Genomic DNA, 21520 nt, shown 5'->3' on the forward strand with positions numbered 1-21520 from the left:
TATTATTATTAATAAGCCATTTCCCTTTAAAAGGCTCTGTGTCCATTTCCAATTATACCATTGTGATTGAAGGAGACAAAAGGCAGAATGTCAGATTGTGAGCTGACTAAAGCTTCTCTCTTTTTAAAAGCCTGAGTTAAAGCCGCTGTTCCATTGACACTAAAGAGCATTTTGTATTGTAAAGTCCATCATCATTTAATCTGTGGATAAATATGCCTGTGAGTGATTGTCTTCCTTCAGTTTGTGCTGATCGTGCAGGAAATGCAGAAGCTATTGTAAAAAGGAAGACAATTGTTTTCGGTGGAAGGTGGAATGTTGCGTTCACAGGAAGTAAAGCTTACTGATAGATAGATGAGTGCAGGTTTAGAGGCACAGATTAGTGCTGTTTAGCGGTTGTCTTTCACTGTGCTCGCTCCACAGTGCTTTTACTTTCCCCCTTCTGGTTATCACTTTCAGCTCAGTGGTTTGTGCTGTTTGTGCAGCGGCTCTCAATCTCATTGTCTTTGCACATTGCTTTTGAACCCTGCATAAAAAAGGACTGGCCTAAATAAGAAGATGCAGCTCATGATTCTTCAAACATTAGACTGAAATTTGAAGTCTCTCCTCTTTTTGTGCAAGAAAATATAAACCATAGTGATATTGCAGCTCTTGGACACAGAGAAAACAGCCCTGCATAGCCAAAGTTTATGTTATGTACATGTTTCCCTTTTTCAACATTATAGATTAGTTGATTTAATGTAACCTTGTCAGTTATTATAACATTTTAGACGGAGAGCCCGCGCTGCTGCTTTTATTTGTATTCATGGGAGCTGTACTTACAGAGTAGTCATTGTTTAACCTTGTCAGAATCAGAGTTCATTAACCGTTTCTCAAATCTGTTGTGAAACTGATTAGTCTCAGAAAAATTCAAAGAAAATTGGGGAAGCACTTTTTTTTTTTCAGAAAGACTGATGAAGAAAATGCTGAATGCGAGAGTGTATTCACATAAGCTTGAGAAACAGAAGTTAGCCTGGATGTGACGTCACGACTATATTTCCTCATCCTGCGATGACGGTAGTCTGTACGTTGCAGTGATTCTAATCATGACTGATTCTTATTACGACAGAGTCACATAGATAGTTGAAGCTCTTTTACACCAATATTATACACAGGTTATTTAAAAGTGGGTTCCTCGCTCTAAAATGACAATTGACTCCTTTCCCATTGAATGTAGAGGAATTTACCTTTCTGTGTTTTTTTCCGTGGTGCGTCATGTTCGACATCACAAACGCAGCGAAAAGTACATCAAAAGAACTATCGATGATAATGTGCCCAGCTTTCATTTTATTAGGTACACATAGCTAAAAACCCTGCAGTAATTCAAAACCCTTATGAAGGTACTGTTGAGCTGCACTGCATTATTCTGAATGTTGTCTCGAACACCTTCATGCAAACCACACATTATAACCTTCAACAAGATGGGATCTTTTTGGCGTGTTAATGCTTTTTTCCTGCCTGAGTTTCGGGTGTACCTTATACCTTAACAGGCAACTCAGTGTATATACTGCTTCTTATTTAAAATAAAGAGAACTATTGGTTATGTCAGCTGCATTTCTATATACACATAGACACAATGTCAGGCTCATGTGAATATATAACTTCAGTGATCTGTTTTGTAGAGTTGACCTGTACTGCGTCGTATCATTATTCCACCTGCAAATCTGTGCGTTCCCATTGTTCTGCACATGGTGGGTGATGATATGCAAATAGTTCCAGCTTCCTGCTCGCCTGCGCTCCTTTGTTCCACCTCCACTAACAAAGGTGTAGATCAGATGCCCTGAGAACAGTTGTCTCTCCTGTTCACTCTCTATCGCTGCGGTGGAGGCAGGAGACACAGAGCCTGAGGTTTGGTTCTTAGCAGGACATGATGTTGTCAGGGCATCAGGTGAGAGCGCTGCACCGAGCCCCCTCTGCCCACCCCCACCCTCCGCTCCTCACTTAATCACTTCTGACACAATGCCAATTCCACAGTGGGTGGCGCACACAGCTTTATTCATAGATGTGGCAGCCGCGCGGCGATCAGATCTCAGATTGTGTTCACCTTTCATGCTGTATCAGGTATAGCACGATGGTCCCTTCCACATGCTTCTGTTGTTTTTGGATTGTAAGTGGTCGGGCATTAAACAACGCTCTGACAACCATATGATGGCCCATCAGCATGACTTTCAGGGGTATTACAACTGAAAGGCTTTCTGCCATTAAAAAGCAGAGAGCAGATGACCTGAAACTATGAGCCTCGACGTACGGGGGGGGGGAAACAGTGGAAAATAGGTGCAGTTGTTAACCCAGTCACTGAATTTAAGCTCCAGCTTCAATGAAACCACGGCTGAGTGTCCTGAGGGCGTCGGCAAACAATTTACTGAATTGCGCCAGACATAACTGAAAAGTCATGTCTGCGGCACGTACATGTATAGCCGCTGTATGGTTACTATTGTTGCCTCTGAAAAGCTGAACAGGAACTGCGAAGCAATCATAAAGCATGCAGGGAAGCAATTTCTTTCTCTTATTCAAGTGAAAAATTATTCTGGGCTGTCACAAAAGACTCCTTAACAAGGTGCTTTAAACTCTCTGGCAGTGCATTGCTGCGGGGTGTCAAAAAGTGGATAAGGTATAAATGAAGCTTAAACTCAAAAGTCTGTTTCTGGTAATAGCAGCATTTCATTCCCTCTCCAATGTGCTTTTGATGTGGAGCTAAGATTAACAGTGTTAAATCATTCTCTTCACTGTCTCAAACTCACAACACGGGCATAATGAGCAGAATGTTGAGAACAAGAGTGTTTCTTTGAGGTGTACTTGCACTCTGCGCACTTATATTTTCTTTTGTGCAGGTTGTTGAGTTATTATTCAACCCTTGGTATATACACCCCTATTGACCACTATGTATTCTTGTGTATTATTTTTTAAAAGTCATGTAATTTGAGGTGACAAAGGAGGAATACCCAACCACTCAGGAATGTTTCTTTCATCTCCTCCTAATACTCAATTATACAATCCTGGCCATTTATGCTTGAGTGGCTGTGGCGGCGCAAGGTGCCAGGGAATCCAGGGAATCCGGCCGAGCAGGAAGATTTGCACGTCAAACGTGTCGATCCCTCAGAGTTAATGAGGCCTGTTGTTTGGGCTTCCATTATCAGGCTGCTGCATCCCAAGCCAGGCCTGAGCACAAGTCATGCGTCATAAAGTTTAGACCCTCCTTGATACATTGTGGACAGTAAGTAGAGCTCAGCAGTTCTCTCCGCCTCTGTAAATAAACGCAGTAGACCATTGAATGTTCTCACAGCAGATATAATATACAATTGCATTACCAACTTTAATGTATTGTAAAAACAAAAATATACCAATTTTATACATTACTAGTGCAGGGTGAGTTCTAAACCTGTCTGTTCTGAATGGACTGTTCTCTTGTCCTGTGTTAAAGCTCCGGAGCTACTTCAGAATTATTGTCATTAGTGAGTCCTCCTCAAACAGTTCTACAATGTACTGTCACTTTTTATTGTTTGTGTGCTGGACGTTGTGTGCAGAGCTTTTTATAAACAGTCTATGGTGCAAAGTGAAGGTAGAAAACTTTGTGTTCATCCTACCTGGTTTATAAGATTTTATAGTCAATGTTTTTCATTAAATGAAACTGAATTTGTTTCGTTACTTTTCACGTGTGGTCCATATATAAGTTTGAATAATTTGCTAAACTGTTATTTTTGATACATTCATTTCATGCAGAGGTCTGTTTAGCAATCTTCAGACTAAAGTTCACAACTTTTCAAAATAGAAGCTCTGTAACTCGGCTTGATAAAAAGCAATGAAAAAAAGTGAGTGACAAATCGCCAAACAAGAAGTGATTCTATGAATATTGTTGCCATGGCAGAGATCAGCGCCTGTGCTGTGTGTCGCAGTCCGATACGGTGAAATATACAAAAAAGAATTATCTGAATGATCTGGCAGAGATTTTGCTCACAGCTGCAGACCACTGCTGTAGTTTATCTGAGGATAGTAGACATGTTAAACTCAGTTTACAGACTGACTATTTGCCCACTGCCCTGCCCCCACTTGCTTCCTGTTACCAAATTGAAGATACCACATGTCCAAATCGCACCAAACTGGGGCACTGCACTTGGCCATTACCAATATGCAAGCCAAGTGTGAAGCCCATAAATTGAACGGTTTGCAAGATCTGCGTTACACATACAAACATACAGCAGATATTTGTGGAATTAGTAGGTAGATGTGTTGTTGAAACCTTGACTGACACATACAATGAGTCCATGCCATTCAGTCATCAATGAAAGCAGAAGCGTTGTGTGACAGGATCTGTCACTCCTCGTTCATCTTGAATACAAAAACAGTTTTCACTCAATCTCTATTGATAAATCTGATTCCTTTATGCGACACAGATAAATGAGTACAAGACCAGACTGGCTGCTAACATTCACCCAGCTCCCAGACGTCACAATTAGGAACACCTCAAAGGTCAACGCAGATCTTGGCTCGCGTAACAATATTGAAAATCAAAACTACTGTAAAGATCCAGCCCGGGATCTAGGGAAGGTCATCTAAGTGTCACCGATTTCTGACAAAGCTCGGCCGCGCAGCATGAAATGCGTCAACTTCAGGCCTCTGAGGTGTTTGCAAAGGACTCACACACCTGTGACGGGATTGCACCATGAGCCGGGGCTCAGGGAGGGAGAGAGGGAGGCTGTGTTCTGGGGTTCTGCGAATGATTGGCAGAAACTGTCAGGCACACCACGTCAGCTCCATGCAGACACACAGCAGGCGGATGCCAGAGACTGCATGATAAGGAGGGCAGGCTCACAAGGAAGAGGCATCTTCAGAGAGTTATGTCATCCTTCTGAAATCTCTTACAGATTAGGCCTCAACATGGCTCACACCTAAAGTCTTTAGTGCTCAGCGTATGTCTAAATAACTATCTCCTGACCCGTGACCCGAAAGGAGTTTAAAAAGTAGCTTTCTTCTTCTGTTTCCTCCCCTCTTTTCTTTCTCGTATCATTATTTTCCAAACAGAAGGATTAGTCAGGGTCACATTTTTGTCCACATGCTTGAATTGCACAGAAGGATATGCGCAACCTTCTGGGCTGCACACCACTGGGGCCTGAGCCAGGGTCAGATATCTCAGAGGAGAAAGGCAGACTGAAGACTATCCACTGCATGTTAATTACAGTCGATGTGTTTTGTTTGACCTTGAGACAGGGCCTCATCCTGATTTATTGAAGTCAGGTTTCTTGTGGCTATTTAAGTTGGACCTAGTTGTATTTTGTTAAGCATTATTGCAATATTTTCATTTTTCGCAGCATTTACATTGCATAAACCAAAAATGACCCTCATGAGTCAGGTGGAAATGACTGCAAGAAAGTGCTGAAATCCTCCTTGTTATCTTGGTCAGTGTTGTGTATCAAAACTATATTTCTTCTCTGGTCCTCAGGGCAGTGCTCCTATGGCCCATCCTGAAGACGAGCTGGAGCGTCTGACCAAGAAGATGCTGTTTGACATGGACAACCCTCCAGCTGAGGAATTTTTTGGTAAGAATCATCTAGTATAGATGTTGTTAGCAATAGCATTTTCATTGGAAGAAATTTTGATCTGTCACAGTGAGAAAAATTGTGTGTAACGATGGTTGGATTCCATTTATCTTGGTGAAAGATGGCACAGCATTATAGTGATTCACTGCTGCTCTTTCTTTCACCACAAATTTCGAACAATTTTTGTGTGTGTCTGTTGTGGTGACAATACGATTTATTCTATTCTATATTTCACGACGCGATTTAGCAAATACAATTCTAAAGATAAAAAAGAACGTGCCTCGGACAAAGAGAGAGCTGCCTTCTGTATTTTTGTTTTAATGATATCAACACAAATGCTGAGACATGTAATGCCTCATCCTAATTCAAGCTTTTAATTTTTAATATTTGTGTGGGAATGTTACCGGGCAGGACTATAGTTTTTCACATCTGGTGTCATAGCGATTTTATTTCTTATTTTTTAGCATTAGGATGCTAACCAGGCTTGAATAAATTCTGTTTGCTGCTAGTATGCTGCTAGTATATCGTGTCTATGAAAAGGGGCATTCTAATTACATTAACTTTATTGCATAGGTACTAGGGCTGGGTGATTAATTGAATTTCAATTATGATTACGGCCTCCAATGATTATGAAATGTTTGCTTGATGACACCCGGGCCACACAGTCTGAGTGGCTGTGGTATTACGTCTGTATTTCCTCGAATAACAGTCAGGGTATGTACTGAAACTAAATGCCAGGACACCCCAGCGGAAAACACTTTGATAAAAAGTCAAACATTTTGCCCGCACTCAGTTCACCTGCTACACACATGAGACGTAATGTGATGCGCACAGCCAGGACATCAGGGTTAAAGTGACCGTAGTGATCCGGATTCAGGATCAAACACCATCTATTGATAACTAAATAAATATGATCGTCAGCTTGTGTGAAGAGTGACAGAGATGAACAGACTGAGCAGACAGAAGAGTAGTACTTCCCTGCTCACTCAGTGAAGACACTGAAAACCGACACCATCTGTTAACACGGGCGATAAAATGATACATTTTTCTTTAAAGTTCAATAAATGCTGGATTTAATGCGTGATTTTAAAAAAACAACTATATTGAGTAAAATAATCATACTTTTGATTTTGGCCATAATCGAGCAGCACTAATAGGTACTTGTTTTGTAATCTAGTAAATGGAATTAAAAATAGTCATCATACATATATGGCTTTTGTACGGTTACTATTGTTGCAACAACAATCACTTCACAATGTCGCCTTTAAGGGCGAGAGCAGAGTGGCTGAAATAGTCCATGACTCACTGTTTGATTCACATGTAGCACTGACACTGGGAAAACTTTGCGCGCTCACACGTATCTTTTTGGATGAATTGCAAAAGCAGCTCTGAAAACTTTCACAGAGGTAGTGTGATCTCCTGAGGAGCAGCTCACTCACTCTCTGGCCTTTCACTGGGATATTTTGTGGAACTAGAATAAAAGTTGTGCCTTCCAATTACTCTCGAGAATTTGCAGGTTGTACTATTAAGCGGACCTGCCTCATTTCTGGTGATGAAGGCTAAATAAAACAATGTGGGATAATGGGTTAATAGAATAAAACTGGCATAAGCTTTCCTAGATTAGACTACCCAGTGACCCACAAAGTTAGTTTTGTGTCATGAGAACAATGTTTTTATAAAATGGCTCCACTATTGAGACTGAATATTGAGTACAGTGCAGGTGTGTAAGATACAGACCAGACAAAACTTAAGTAGAATTCTGGGCACATGTTATCCGTTGATTTCCTCTGTGTAGATACAGCATGTTTACCAGTCTAGGAAGCAGTCCTCAAGGTAGTCTGTCTCAAGTCAGAGACCTCTTTTGGGAATCAGGCTGATCAAAGGTTGAGACACAACTCTTGTTCAGGGTGTAATGATAATAATGATAATGAGAGTAAAGAATCTAGGCAGATAATATCCTGTTTTGATTGTCTAGCTACATTTAACAGTATTGTTTTCTCTGAAGCACTTGATATTAATTTTGTTCTTATTGAAAAAAATTAAAACATTAGTGCCAGGATTAAAGAAAATACCAAGTTTTATACTATTTCGCAAAATAGGATTCAAAATACAAGGATTCTTAGCATTTACATTTCATTTCTATTTTTCCGCCCTCTATACCCTCTGCTGCCAGCGAGTGCCATCCCTCTGCTTCTCTCGCTTCTCTAGCCTTTAATCCCCTTTGCCCTGGAATTAGTTCCCATGCCCATTAGATACCTCACTCAGTATATTCAATGGGACTCTGGAGCAGGCTTTATATCAGCACATAATCACACAGCACACCATGATAACGTGGAGGTATATTATAGCTACAAGAACATGTATTTAACCGGCATTAAGGGATATTCGGCCTCACATTGGTGCACGCTGATGTAAAGACCTTAATTGGTTCACATTAGACATAGGTCAAATGGATCTGCTGGCTTAAGCAAAGTGTAGTCATTTTACAGAGGAATGGCCCTCAAAGCCTTGTTGGCCTAATTTCTGCGTGAATGTGTATGCAATGTAGACCTGGCATGAACCCTTCTGTAGCGCTATACCATGCATGCAATGGTCACTGTTTGCCAACTATAAGGCTGACTGGCTGAGGGCTGGTTAAACAAGGACATGCGAGTTGAGAAATGGGTCATATGTGAGCTGAGGTAGCCAGAACTAGTTAGGGATAGCGTGCGCGTACCCGGCTGACAGCGGCTCGCTGTTACTGGAGAGGATGGGAGGGAGGAGGGTCATCTTGTGGTTAAACTAGGCGACAGCTGAATTAACTGCAAGATAGAAAGAGGATGAGAGCAGGAGCCCGCAACCGAGGTGACTGCAGGGACTCATTAGGAGAGAGTTCAAGCGCAGGCACATGCTGTTCTGCAAATCCACAGAGCCTCCTTTCTCCCCCGCTGAATAATGTACATATAGTCGCCGCAGTAATGTTAAAATTGACTTTAGTCTGGCGTGTTTTCCGACTGTATATGCAATTCTGTGGGAGAATGGGTCCCAGAGCATGAGACTTTTGTAATTACAAAGAATCTGATGGCGCACAAGCCTCGTCTTCTTTTGGCGGGGTACAGGGGGAAAGAGGGCCAGCAGTTGTTGAAACCCTTAGGCTAGTAATTAACAAGATTAATCAAAGTGGGGCTGCGATCTCTAGTGCACGACTGGACTGGATCATTGTCTTCCTATAGCAAAGTTTTATTGGTGCCACTAATGTCTTTGATGAGCTTCTAATCTGAAAAGGCTATAGTGAGTTTTCACAGGTCCAGAGGGGGTTAATGGAATTGAATTAATGTTACACTCTGGCTCTGTGATGTCACAGGGGAACTTTTCATCAGACTCCATCTCTGGCTTATAAATTACATACATAACATTATTATGCCATTTTACGCCAACAGCAGTCAAGAAATTGCACCGGACATGCACTCTCCAACACAAATGCTCCTCAAACTGTAAAAAACCTGAAAATGATACATAATAAAAGAACGGCTTTTCTTGTGAGAAACCCAGTTTGCGAGCCAGAAATTCCCCCTCTGATTGAAGCTTCTTTGAAAAGCCACTGATTAGTCCTGATTTAGAGTTCCAGATTAGATTTGAGTAATCTGAAAGAGCCTTTTCTCCAAATGTCATCATCCGTCATATTTAATCCACTTAGATTGTGCGTAGGTGTACTGTGTTTGTGGAAATCTAATAAGACACAGCTACTCAGCTCGCAGTACAGATGCCTTGGCATCAGAGGAACTTACGATATTTTGTCATCACGACATTTCTGTCAACCAAAACCAGGACGTAAAGCTGAATAATTGAAAGGATGAGATGCTTTGCATTATTTACAATTAGTGTTGATGATATTTATGCAGTGTAGTTCATTCTGCCGCAGAGAATCTGTTTTTATTCCCCCTTTTAATACCAAAATGACAAGTTGAGAAATCCTCCATGTGATCCCAGACTTCAGTTTTCCACTGTATAGAATTAAGAAAGACGTGAAATATTGATGTCCAATCAATATTTATACAGTGTGATTTTACAGAGAGGTTTTTGAGCAGTGGCATAAATGTTTTTGTAATGTTATTACCAGACAGTGGAGAGATAGTCATTGGAAATTAGCAGGGAGCATCATATGAGCGTACTGTACTCCGCACAGGACTCTTAGCTGTCGAGAAAAGCCTCTCCTCCTGGTTTTAGCTAGCTTTTGTTTCATGATAAGAGCGAGAGAAGAAAAGGAAGGCTTTGCCATTTTCCGTCATAATGTCAGCTGGAGGAGCCCTCATAATTTATGAGACACCTCACATTAAAAGTTCATGAGGAATCTTGGAAGAGATACAAATGGCAGTGGAGCTCCAGTAACGGTGCAGGCCAGAGGAGTCGGAACAGATCAGCTGAGGTAATTGGGTCAGAAAAGTTTAGGTTCACACAGTGCATGCTGGTGGAGCTGCCTTTGTTGCTTTAAAACACAACCAAGCATCATAACTTAATGTATTAATAGGCTTCCAGTTTAGACAGCTTTGTGCATTGTCTAAGATACTCTGGTGGAAGTGATTTGCATATTACTGAGGTCGCCCTCAGCAACCTCTCAGGAGTTTGCTTTTAGATGTGCCTCTACATGTCATAACAAGTGGGATGTGTGTCAGAGTAAAACCTTTCTGCTGCTTTAAAATGAGCCCCCCCCCACCCACCCCCCCGACTCAACTGCGCTTCCTCACCAATCTCCACCCCCACAGTCTCCAAACGCCTTTAGCCAGCCGTCTCCCCCAAATTAGACGACTGTTTCCATTTAGTGTGAAGCTTTACCTTTAAAGTCGTGTTCACTCGGCATGTACACAAACAATAAACAAGAGCTCTAGTGAATATGCAGGTGAAATATGGTAATACCCTTACAATTACACCACTTTCAAATAGCATGCAGCTCAAAGTCATAATGAAAATATAATATGTTGCAATTCAGCATTAAAATGTCTTAGAATTAGTCCTCAGTTCTATATTTTGTTGACTTGTGTTGTTTATATTATCCAAAATGTTTTCAACAATGTTCAAACTCAGAGAAATCCCCAATTCTATTCAAGATAAGTGTATGTTTCAGTCTGGTCGCCTCATTATTTCATCATATCAGCTTTACCTGTGACTTTACCAGTCTCCAACGACGAATGATAAAGGAAAAACACACTGCTCGCCAGTTAGTGCTGCTGCAAACTAGAGGATAATCAGGCTGATTTTTGACCCGATTCGCCCATTCCAACAATTGCCGGCTAGAGGCCGGTCAGTGACAAGTATCTGCCTAAATAATCCTGAAGTGTGAGGAGTGTACAAAATACTCTTATTACCATTTCAGTTGGAGCCTCCCTGATCTCAAATTATAAATTTCAAACATATTTGATATGTTACAAACTTGTATAGCTGCGAATAAAAACTTTCGAACAAATTTCCAACTCACTTCCAGCTTGCACTGCAAATTGTGTAAGCCAATTTCGCCTTCTCAGCGATGAATTTGTCCTTTTGTTTCCTCTTTACAATTATGAAATAAAAAATCAGTTAAATCTGTCGTTATGTCTTTGGGCTCTTACGTTTTTTAAAATTGGATAAGAGTTGAAAATGCTTTAGTGTGCACCATACCATAGTCAGTCAGAAGTTTTTTTCCTTCCACTGTTTGTATTGGTCACCTGAAATGAATGACCACTCTCGTCCTCCGTCCTTCCATGTGCCTAAATGGAAAGCTTTAGACAGGGAGAGCCGCAGCCCCAAAGGGAACAGAACAGAGGGGGCATCAGTGAAATCAGAAATGACACTGAATAAATCAAAACGCAGCATGAAAAAAGGGTGGAGCTGGGGTGGAGGTGGGTGGCAAAATGGCTTTCAGAGGAAGCAGCAAGGGTAGGCAGGCTGAAGCAGCTGAAATAAGGATGAATGCGTGGATGGATGTGGGCTGTCTTTGAGATCAGCTGCTGTAGCTGTCAGGTGAGCTGAGCTTGACTCCGTGGCCTGAACTAACACTATGCTCAGTTTGTCTCCATTAGTTTGGTTACAATCCAAATATATAGCACAAATTTGAACAGTATTTAGAGCAAAAGAAAATGCTAATTAATATAAGTTTCCATTAACTACTGTGAGGAGATGCTTCATCAAGATAAACGCCTGCTTTAGCTGTGGCATAGGAAGTGGGAGCAACAAGATGACCAACAGTGATTAAAAGAAGGCTAGTAAAACCTCAAACAAAAAAAACATGATGAGAAATGAGACCTTTCTGTTTGTTAGTCTCCTGATCACACCACACAGATCTGCTGATTTTATTTGGCATTATTTTTCCTCTCACAGTGAAGCAGAGGTTTCAGTCACATGTTTCGTGTTCACCATGATTTCTTCACTAGATCTGTTTCACATCTTGTTTTTGTCAACACACCAACTCCTACACCTCAGTCAAGCATCAACGTTTTTGAGTCAGATCTTTTTCCATTCCTACTCATTCTAAAATGAAAATACACATGGAAACTAGAATGGCACTCAGTAGAGAACAGTCCCTTTTAAGAAACCACATTTAATTTCACTAAATGTGGGTTTTTATTTGGACCTGAACCAAGTTGCACACATTCATAAAAATCACCTAATCTCACAATGAAGTTTGTGGATGTGCTCGCTGATCCAGGTCTACACCAAGATTTAATGGGTTCTTCCTTGACACATGTCCCATCCAAGTTCTGTGGTAATCTGTTCTGTTGTTTTTGTGTAATCGTGCTCACAAACCTACAAAACAACCAACAAACAAACGGAGGAGAAAACATAACGTAATGGAGGAAGGAGGAAATAAGTGCATGAAAACGTGACCAGTATTAGTGACAGTCTCTATCATTCTCGCCTAAATTCAAACTGTGTTTACAGGAAACAATCCATGCATGTGATCCAGTTAAATCTTATTAATGCTAACCACACTGTTTACTGTTCACGTCCATTAAGTTGTATCCCAGTGAATATGTATCCTGCATTTCCCACTGCCGCTGCTGCTTCATAAAACAGGGCGTCTTTTATTGTGAAGCCGTCACAGGAATTTCAGTGCACTTGCCACCAAGGTCAGCGCTGACACTGCTTGTCAGATGCATGTCCTCATGACTGACTTGTTTAATTTAACAGCAATGTAAACATATACACCTGCTGCTCTTCTGCCATATATCTGACAAAAGTTAGAGTTTAGCAATGTGTAAACGTAAACATGCACAATGTTAGACACAGGTATGCAACCTTCTGTCCATACTCAGTACAGCCTTCATTTCGTCCATATTTGTGCATGTCAGAGCAGTACCAGTGGAAATCATTGGGGGCAGTGTAACCATTAGTTCAAGCGAAACAACCATGGGACGGGAAGAAGAAGTTTCTGCTTTGGCGGAACCTTTTGAGGAGACCCTTTGCGAGTTTGAAAGAAACTAAAGGCAGAAGCCTGTGATGTTACCATGTGGAAGAGGCCTATTTTGCCTCTACAATGTCCTGTCGCCATGTTTGTTGTTGTCAGAAACTCTTGCCTCTGTGTTGCCCTCTAGTGGAGGTATTGCATTTCAACCATGCCAACGTAAAAGACACATGTAAAATTTGGGCAGTGAAACGGACGGATCTCTTTTCGTTCATTTTGGCAGCACAAATGAACTTTAACATGTTATCAAATAGCTGCATAAAAGTAAAGCATTGGATAAAATACTAAATCACATCAAAATCCTGGACTTGATTTTGACACAATTGGAAAAAAGCAACAGTTTGGTGTAGTGTCATCCTTTTACCTAAGCTGCCCTCATTTCCCCCCACAGCAAACTCCTTGTAGGCCCTTTACTGTGAAGAGCCCATTTCCTCTTTCACTATCAGAGGATTTCCTCCATTCACAGTGACTGAGTGTTGGCCATGACTTTGTTGTGCTGTGCTGTACTCCATGTGTATGTAAGTGCAGTCACTGTGAGACAGCGGAGCATAATGCTGCTGGAAGGAGGTCAGAGACCACCCGAGGGCAGGGAGGCATCATATGAGGCAGTCTGGTGACATGGCAACTCATCTAAAGCCCATGCATCACTATACCACCTACAGTGGATTATAATGTACGACTGCAAAAGACTAGATTATACAACACAATAGCCACGGATGAACCATCGTGGCTGCCTTTCATAAGGGAAACCTACAGTATGTCAGTGTGAGGCTGTAGATTTGACTTTCAGGATTATTTATTTTTTCTCATGTTAAAACTGTCTATAATTCAGTTCTTTTATGAATGAGATCGTTTTTTCTGCTATGTCATCAGCTTGGAACTGGTCACAAGATGTTTTCAATACTTAATCGTATTTGGCAGTATTTTTAGCGTGGGGGTCGGTTTTACAAAGCATTAAGTATTTTTTTGTTTTCAGTGTTGTTCATGGATCCTCCACGCCACTTGTTTCCTCTCATTATTTTGTCCCAGTGCTGCCGCTGACCTCGCAATGCTGCTTTCTAGTTTCTCACCGGATGCAGTGTGCCAGCACGGGGGCCTCTCTTTGTGGCGTCACAAGCCCACTTTTTTGGCAGCGGTTCACGTGAGGTGACTGCCCCCACCCCACCACCACCACCACCCTCCTCCCTGCGCTCCCTCCCCTCCCCTTCCTCCCCCGGCAGGCTCGGCACTTGCTATCCTGCCTCGTTGAGACAGCTCCACTGAGGCTTGCAAGATCAGCTGCCGTGCGAGCCCAGCTGAGGCTTCCGGGCACTCACGTTGCTAGATTTCATTTGAGAGTGAGCGTTTGACCTCAGGAATGAGTAGGCATCCGCATGCTCATGCACGCAAACGCAGACATACTTTGCAAGCACACGGGTGCGCACGGATAAACAGCATATACTGTAAACACGGGGACGTCTTTGAGCCCACAGCTTGTCCATATACTCTGCTGCTTGCTCATACACACACACACACACACACACACACACACACACACACACACACACATTCACCTGCTCCCCCCCCTCCCCCCCCCCCCCCACTCTCTCTCTCTCACTCCCTCGCTCTCTCCCCCACCCACTCGCTCTCTCTTTCACCCCATTCGCCAGCCCCGCTCGCTCCCTGGCACCCCTCCATGTCGCCCCTGCCAACCTGTTTCTAAAACATGTAACCTACACTCAGCACCCCCTTGCACCGCTGCCGCAGGCCGTGACAGCCCGGGCTGTAATGCTTAGTGGCACAGGCTTGCCTCTCCTCCATCCTCCACCATCGCCGCAGCAGTTCTGCAGATTGCTATTTGCTGACATTGGGGATGAGATTAAAGGCAGGGGTTAGGAAAGAGGCATTCAGAGATTGAAATGCAGCGATGACAGCTATTTCTCTTGTCATCCCAAGGCAACTGAAGGCCACAGCATTGTCAGGCTGCGCAGAGGGCAATCCGAGGCAACAAAGTAGATTAACCTAGAGGGGAAAGAGATGAAACACTGAGCAAATGGTGGCCCCTGGCACTTCAGTAGCTGGCAGTTACACGCCTAATGTGTTCGGCAGACTTATTTTCTGCCGTTAACCACTCGCTGACCTATTGTTTATGTCTTTAATTAAGTGTGAAGAAGTTATCACAACTTTGTACCTTTATTTGGCTCACCTTTTTAAGGGTGTCACAATAAATTAATGTTTTATTAGAGGGTGGAAACACTTCTGTGCCCACTGAAAGCAAGATAATATGTTGTAGCCACATTTCTATTACTTAAGTTTAAATCTTTTACTTTTACCTTGTTGTGTTGATAATATTGAAACACAAACACATATTAGGTGGTTGAATGTGTTATGTGTTTTACCACTATATATATATATATATATATATATATATTGGATATTTTAATCCAAGCCCAGAACTTTAGTTTTTAGTCCCAAATGGGTTTTGTGGTTCTTTTATTAGTTTTGGATACGAGCTATAGTCGCTGGGTTTGCCTCTGGGGTTTGCAAGGGTTGCACCAGCAGAATTGTATTCTTTAGTAACACAGTGTGAAAAGTTTGGTCTCCCACAAAAAAAGTTCCTTGCGATCCTTCTTTACATGCACGATCTTTGATTTCTGACGATGTAAGATCAAATTGAGCTGCAAGTGTGCTCCCTCTCTGCCTTTCATGCCGCTTCAATATCACGGCGTGAAAAAACAAAGAAGGCAAAGACTGAGGGAAATCTGAAGCGTTCTGCCACTCAACATCCCCCATTCCCAAACAACAGCGTCTCACTGCCACTACAAATACATTAGAAATCAATTATTTATGGAACAAAGTCAGGGCCTCTTTTATCTTTTCCTTTTATCCAATTAAATTGTCTAACCATTCTAAGCCTCTATAGCTCACAGGGAATGTGCTGCTTTTAAAAAAAAGAAGAAAAGAGTTTCTCTTCAGTCCTTCTTTTGACTTTCGACGTAACAGAGAAGAGACACTTCTGAGGGTTGAAGAATGAAAGGAAGAAAGTGAGTAAAGTGTAAATGAACTCCCCCTCCTACCCCCGTCACCATTGCATTGGTTCTACAGGAACTATTTGAAGTTTTGATATTAAGACTTTGGTTCCATTCCGTGCGCAAAGGGACACTGGGAGTGGCGAGGCCTTTCATGATTCCTTTATGCCCAGCTGAAATAGTTCGAAAGTATTTGGGATCATCTCCACAGGGGTAAATACGATGTTGCTTCAATTGCTCGCCTGTATTATTCACGAAGTCAATTGATGTAGTGTCGCAAAAATCGAAAATGCTTATTTCTGATGCAGACGTGTGAAATTATTGATGTTAAGCTTTGTAAAACACCCTGCACGTCTCTCTATTATCTTACAGTACGACTGTTAGAGAAAAACAGCCACAGATTCTCTGAAAAGCTTCTCAGTTTGTCACTTTGTAGAATCATTTTCGTGCACTACAATAAAACACATTACAGTAAATGCATGCTGTAGATCTACAGGTGTGGTGGCAAAGGGCTTAAAGAATGAAACCTTTTTTTGTTATTATTGTTAATTTATCCATTGTTTAATTCATTAGGCAAATATGACAACAGTGTCCGCTGCCACCCTCTCAAATGTGAAAATGACCTGATATAATGATATATTAGTCTTTACAAAAAAACGACCTAAACACTAGTAAATGAGTGAATAGAGCTGTTTCCAATAAATCAATCGACAATTGCAACAATTTTGACGATGAGTTCATTGCTTAAGTTATTGTATTGTGCAAAAATGCAGAAACGGCTCTGATTCTCAAATGTGGGACTGGTCATTTTCTCTTCTTCCTGTGATCGTAAACTTGGACACCATACAGTCCTGTTTTGATTATTCATTTGTCTGACAAAACAATCAATATGGCAGCGTGCCCTCGGAAACATGATTTGACTGAAACATTAATCTGTTCATCAAGAAAATCATAAATTACATCCTTGTTTAGTTTACATTCCATGCCCAGTTTATTAGCTCGACCTTTTAAGTGTCATTAAATGCATTTAATACCTGCATGACACTGCTGTCAAGGTCTCTGTTCAATTATATGCATTATCATTGAAGTCTCAGTTAGTGGTGGTATTATACTGGACTACATCATACCCAGAGGTGTCTCTAATAATCTAAACAATGTAAGTGGGAAGAAAAATCTCTCGGTGTAATGCAGGGACAACACCAGCTTTAACTGTGGCCTCAGTGATATTAAATATAACTGAACATGGAACACAGCAAAGGTTATTGTAATCTGGCTAATAGCAGAGAGCAGGACTGAAATAATGAAATGATTGATTCATTCATTAATTGTGCAGTGGAAAATTGCAGATATTTGGATATTTTTCTCTTCTATGATAGTAACCTGACACATGGGGTTTTCAAGAGCAAAAAAATGTCACCTCAGCATCTGGACAATTGATTTTTAACCCATATCCTGTATTTTTTAGACCTAACAATGAATACATTAACTGAGAAAATAATGAACAGATAAGTCTTTATTAAGTTCATGTTTTGTTTTGTTTTTTATCATGGATCCTGAAACATACTACAACAGACTGAATTTTCTCCATTAACCCATTATATTAATAAATAGTCAATTGTACTACTTACAGAATGCAGTAGAAAAACCGCTTGGCATAATGGGAGAGAATAGTGTGAGCGCTGTCAAAACAAAGGCTTTTGTTTCCTCTCAAACAACAGAGATCATAGTGTCATGTCTGCCATTATAGCGACAGCCACTTTATGATTAACAAGGTGCTTACAAACTCTTAATCCTATCATTAAACTGTCCAAAACATATGGGGGGAATATTTAGAAATAAAACACACACACAAGTTTTAGAGCCGACTGTGAGCAGCCTCAGATCCGCTGCTCTTTGTTACAGGTTCATGTGTGTTCATGTGTGGGCTGGTGATTTGTATGTGCAGCCTGGCATGACATGTCTGAGGGCTTGTATATACAGTACATGATACATGTGTCTGTTGTTTGTGTTTATCGGTCTACATGTGTGGCATGTCTGGCTCAAAGAGATTCTTTTTTTCACTGTATATGCGCCTGTGTGTGTGTGTTGGGGTAAAACTGTGTACACTGTAAGCAGAGTCGCGCACAAATAGCTCCTGAGGGCCCTTACGATCACAGACTGCCAAAAGGAAAAGGATTTCCGAGAGGTTTCCTTCTCGCTATTTAAAGTGGGAGCCCTGTGGGACATGTTTGGCATTCTCATCCACTCACTGAAGATGGCCTGTGATCTGAAGCCACTAACAGGCTCGGCGTGCTCTGTCTCTGTCTCTCGCTCACTCTCTCCCTTTCTCTTTCCCTCTGGCTCTCTGAAGTGATTACCCTGCTTGTGATTCCACTGACACCCACATGTCCCCTGGAGACGTGCCTTCACTAGTTTGTTTAATCTGCCTCCCTGTACAGTAGGTAACACAGCCATAATTGAGGTGTGGATAGAGCTGTGGGAGCAGATGAAAACGATAGCAGGTTTAATGAAAACTTGTCTGCGCTATAAGTCGCCGTGGATGGCAGCAGTCGCTAAATTAATGTACAAAATGCTGCTGTGATAAGAATTTTTTAAAGGAAACTGTCTTCTGCTGCAATCTGTCAGTCCTTTGTTTCTTAATGTTTCCCCAGGCGATAAACGAAGAATCCTGTACTAAAAAAAAGTCACAAATATCAATGTTGCAGTAAGGATTTGGAAAATGTTGCTGGGAAAGTTGTGGCTCCCGTCGCTCTTCAAGCAACTTTTCTCAGTTTCCAGTGAGGCTGCTGATAAGATAATGAGTTATCTGAGATTAGAATACCATTAGCGGGCCTCGCAGTCAAGCAGATATTTGATCTCAACAACATATGACTTCCAAAGTTGTGCTGATACCTGAGACAGATTCCGCTTTACACTCCGTTTGAATTTTTTGATATGAAAACAGCAAGTGGAACTGTGAAAATGCAAGCATCAGATACTCTATCTCCCCCGGTTAGTGTCTCGCCTCTGTCTGTAACACGCTTGAACTGCTCTGTTCAGAACATACAGGGTGTCAATCATCGCCCAAATCAGCCTTTAGATGAGGCAAAAAATGAAAAAGGAACAAAAAGGATCCATAGAACTGAACTTGAATTAATTAAATATACTGTATCGTACTTCCTCAGAGAGATTGCATCTGTCCTCAGATGTGTAAAAAATAAAACATTCTCAGATATCTTCTTAAACCCTATTATTGTAAGATACCAGTAATTAAATTGACAGTGTCATTAATTGGGTTGAAGATAACTTGTATTGAGTCGAGGACATCTTAAACTCAATTAAAGATATCTCTAACTCAATTAAAGATATTCAAATGCCATGTCCCGCAATATGCAATCAGCCCCTTTCTGGCGCAATAGTATCAGTTCACTTGTGCCCCTTTTACAAAGACTTAGTTGTACTTCTAAAGTTTTCTTTTTTATCGTTTAAAGCTTGACTTTTTCAAATAGATGTCACACTTTGGTGATGTCTATAGCTCTTTTAATGTGGCATAATTATAGTATTTAATCCGTCCTTATCCAGCGTTTGAAATAGAAGTGAAGATTAGACGCTTCTGACATCATTGAAAGGAGGCATTTAAAGGGGAAGCTTATAATTTTTTTGGGGGAACAAGGTATGATGAGTTGGAGCACGGGCAGCAGTTCTGTCTGTAGATCTCTGGGTCAAGCAGTGCCAGGGAGACAGCAGCCTGTCAGAAATCAACAGAAATGACTGGAAACAGGTGATATCTTAAGATGCTTTCTGACATGCACTGAACTCCAGTTAATGTCTGGCTATTCTCCGGTGGGGCTGTATGTGAGAACTCAACTGTCCAAATGAGAGGCTCCGGACATTCTCTGGCCAGCCCCCTAGTAAAGACTCTAGAGAATGTCCAAATGACCCTATGCGAGAACACAGCAGGTGGATCCACTGCGAACAAGTGGGTGTGTTGATGATGTTTCCAACACGGGACTGACGCAAACCTGAAAGGAAAAAAAAGAAAAAGAAAATTACAAATATCTCCGAATAAAAAAGCGGTGCCATACACATAGAAGACCCAGACAAAGATGTAAAGATAGTTTTTGGTGGTAAGACGGTGTTGATGTGCTGTAAATAAAATCATATGATCTCCGCAGCAGAATTAACCTCGTGCCTCTGCCTGCTGTTCCACCCGTCACATAACCCTCCAGAGATTTCTGTGATGTTTTGAGCTGCGTCGTTCATGTGTCAAAGGTAAACTCCGGAGAATGTCCAGACCCAATTGTGAGGAAATTCTCCGGAGCACATGTGTGAAAACGGTTTAAATCACTCTGAGTAGCATTAAAATAAATGTTCACCATACATAACAAACTAGAACATTTTCATTCTATCCTGATGTTTTTTTCCTCATTAATAAATAAATCTGCATAAAGTTGATAATCAATTAGAGATCTCAAGGCAAATCCATTTTCAGCCTCTCAGATATGAAGATTTTCTGCTTTTGTCCTTTTCTGTATTTAATTGTGACTGGAAGACACTTTGGTTTCTGCTCTGTCTGTTGGACAAAACAAGTTGATTTAAATGAGTCACCTCAGAAGAACTAGTGATCTGCATTTCCGACAGTTTTTCAAATAATAAAATGTAATTTCAGCTAAAAACGAGTAGCAAAGTTGAAGCAGACTCTGGTATATTTCTTCACACTCCGAATTCTCTTTTCCAATTTTTGCTTTGAATGATATTCTCAATTTTCCTCAATAAAGAAACATGCGAGTCTCCTGGATAATTAAACAAGCCTACAGGTTTATGTCATGGCCACCAGTTTTAATTATTTCAACAAAAAGGTTATTTTCCATTTTATTGGCGTGGCGGTTGGCTCCAATAAGAAGAAGAAGAAGCCACCCAGAGGCGTGAACCAGAGCTGTAGCACTTTACAAACATTTAGTTGTTGCAGTTGTGAACAAAACACACCACTGTAGTTGCCAAATTCACCCTGAATTGACCCAGACTTTGACTGTAAATTCACCGAAGCGGCAAATTGTAAAATTTGTTTTCTCGACAGCCGTGATCTTTCGCTTCAACCCACACAGAATTGTAAGCTCTGTGAGTGGATGGTTCCTACCAATATGCACCTTGGGAGTATCTTTTTCTACTAACCTTGCATGTTTTTTATACACAGTCTAACAATTTCTATTGAAAGAATGAATGGTAGTTTAGAAGCACAGCTGCCAGAAACTCCAAAACTATGATCAAAATCTAAATAAGCCTTAGTTGCAGCCCTCTGGTCTCATATCTCTTTGCATCATTTTGCATCATTCAAGTTTTTAAAAATTGTTCCAGGATAACGTGTATGACATATCTAGCCTTATAAGGATTATTTTCACCTCCTTTTTAGAGACCTGTTGCAAAAAATATATCTTAGCAAAGCCCATTTCCTTTGACCTGGTTGTATTAGAAGTGTTGTGTTCTGTGGACGATTTGCAGCTCTAACATGCTTCTCATCACATCATGCTGTTTGCTATTATTAGATCCTC

At 41.2% G+C, this 21520-nt stretch overlaps 1 protein-coding gene across 6 annotated transcripts in view; it reads left to right on the forward strand.

Moving 5' to 3' along the window:
- Positions 1-21520, forward strand: part of lpp (LIM domain containing preferred translocation partner in lipoma) — a 151654-nt gene that overhangs the window by 103838 nt on the left and 26296 nt on the right. For all 6 annotated transcript variants that reach the window (XM_034583005.1, XM_034583010.1, XM_034583009.1 and 3 more), the window contains one exon: positions 5474-5570. In XM_034583005.1, the coding sequence (XP_034438896.1) occupies positions 5474-5570 (97 nt within the window). The remainder of the gene's footprint in view (positions 1-5473; positions 5571-21520) is intronic.

The sequence above is a fragment of the Hippoglossus hippoglossus genome, chromosome 4 (assembly GCF_009819705.1).
Source record: "Hippoglossus hippoglossus isolate fHipHip1 chromosome 4, fHipHip1.pri, whole genome shotgun sequence".
NCBI classification, from domain to species: domain Eukaryota; kingdom Metazoa; phylum Chordata; class Actinopteri; order Pleuronectiformes; family Pleuronectidae; genus Hippoglossus; species Hippoglossus hippoglossus.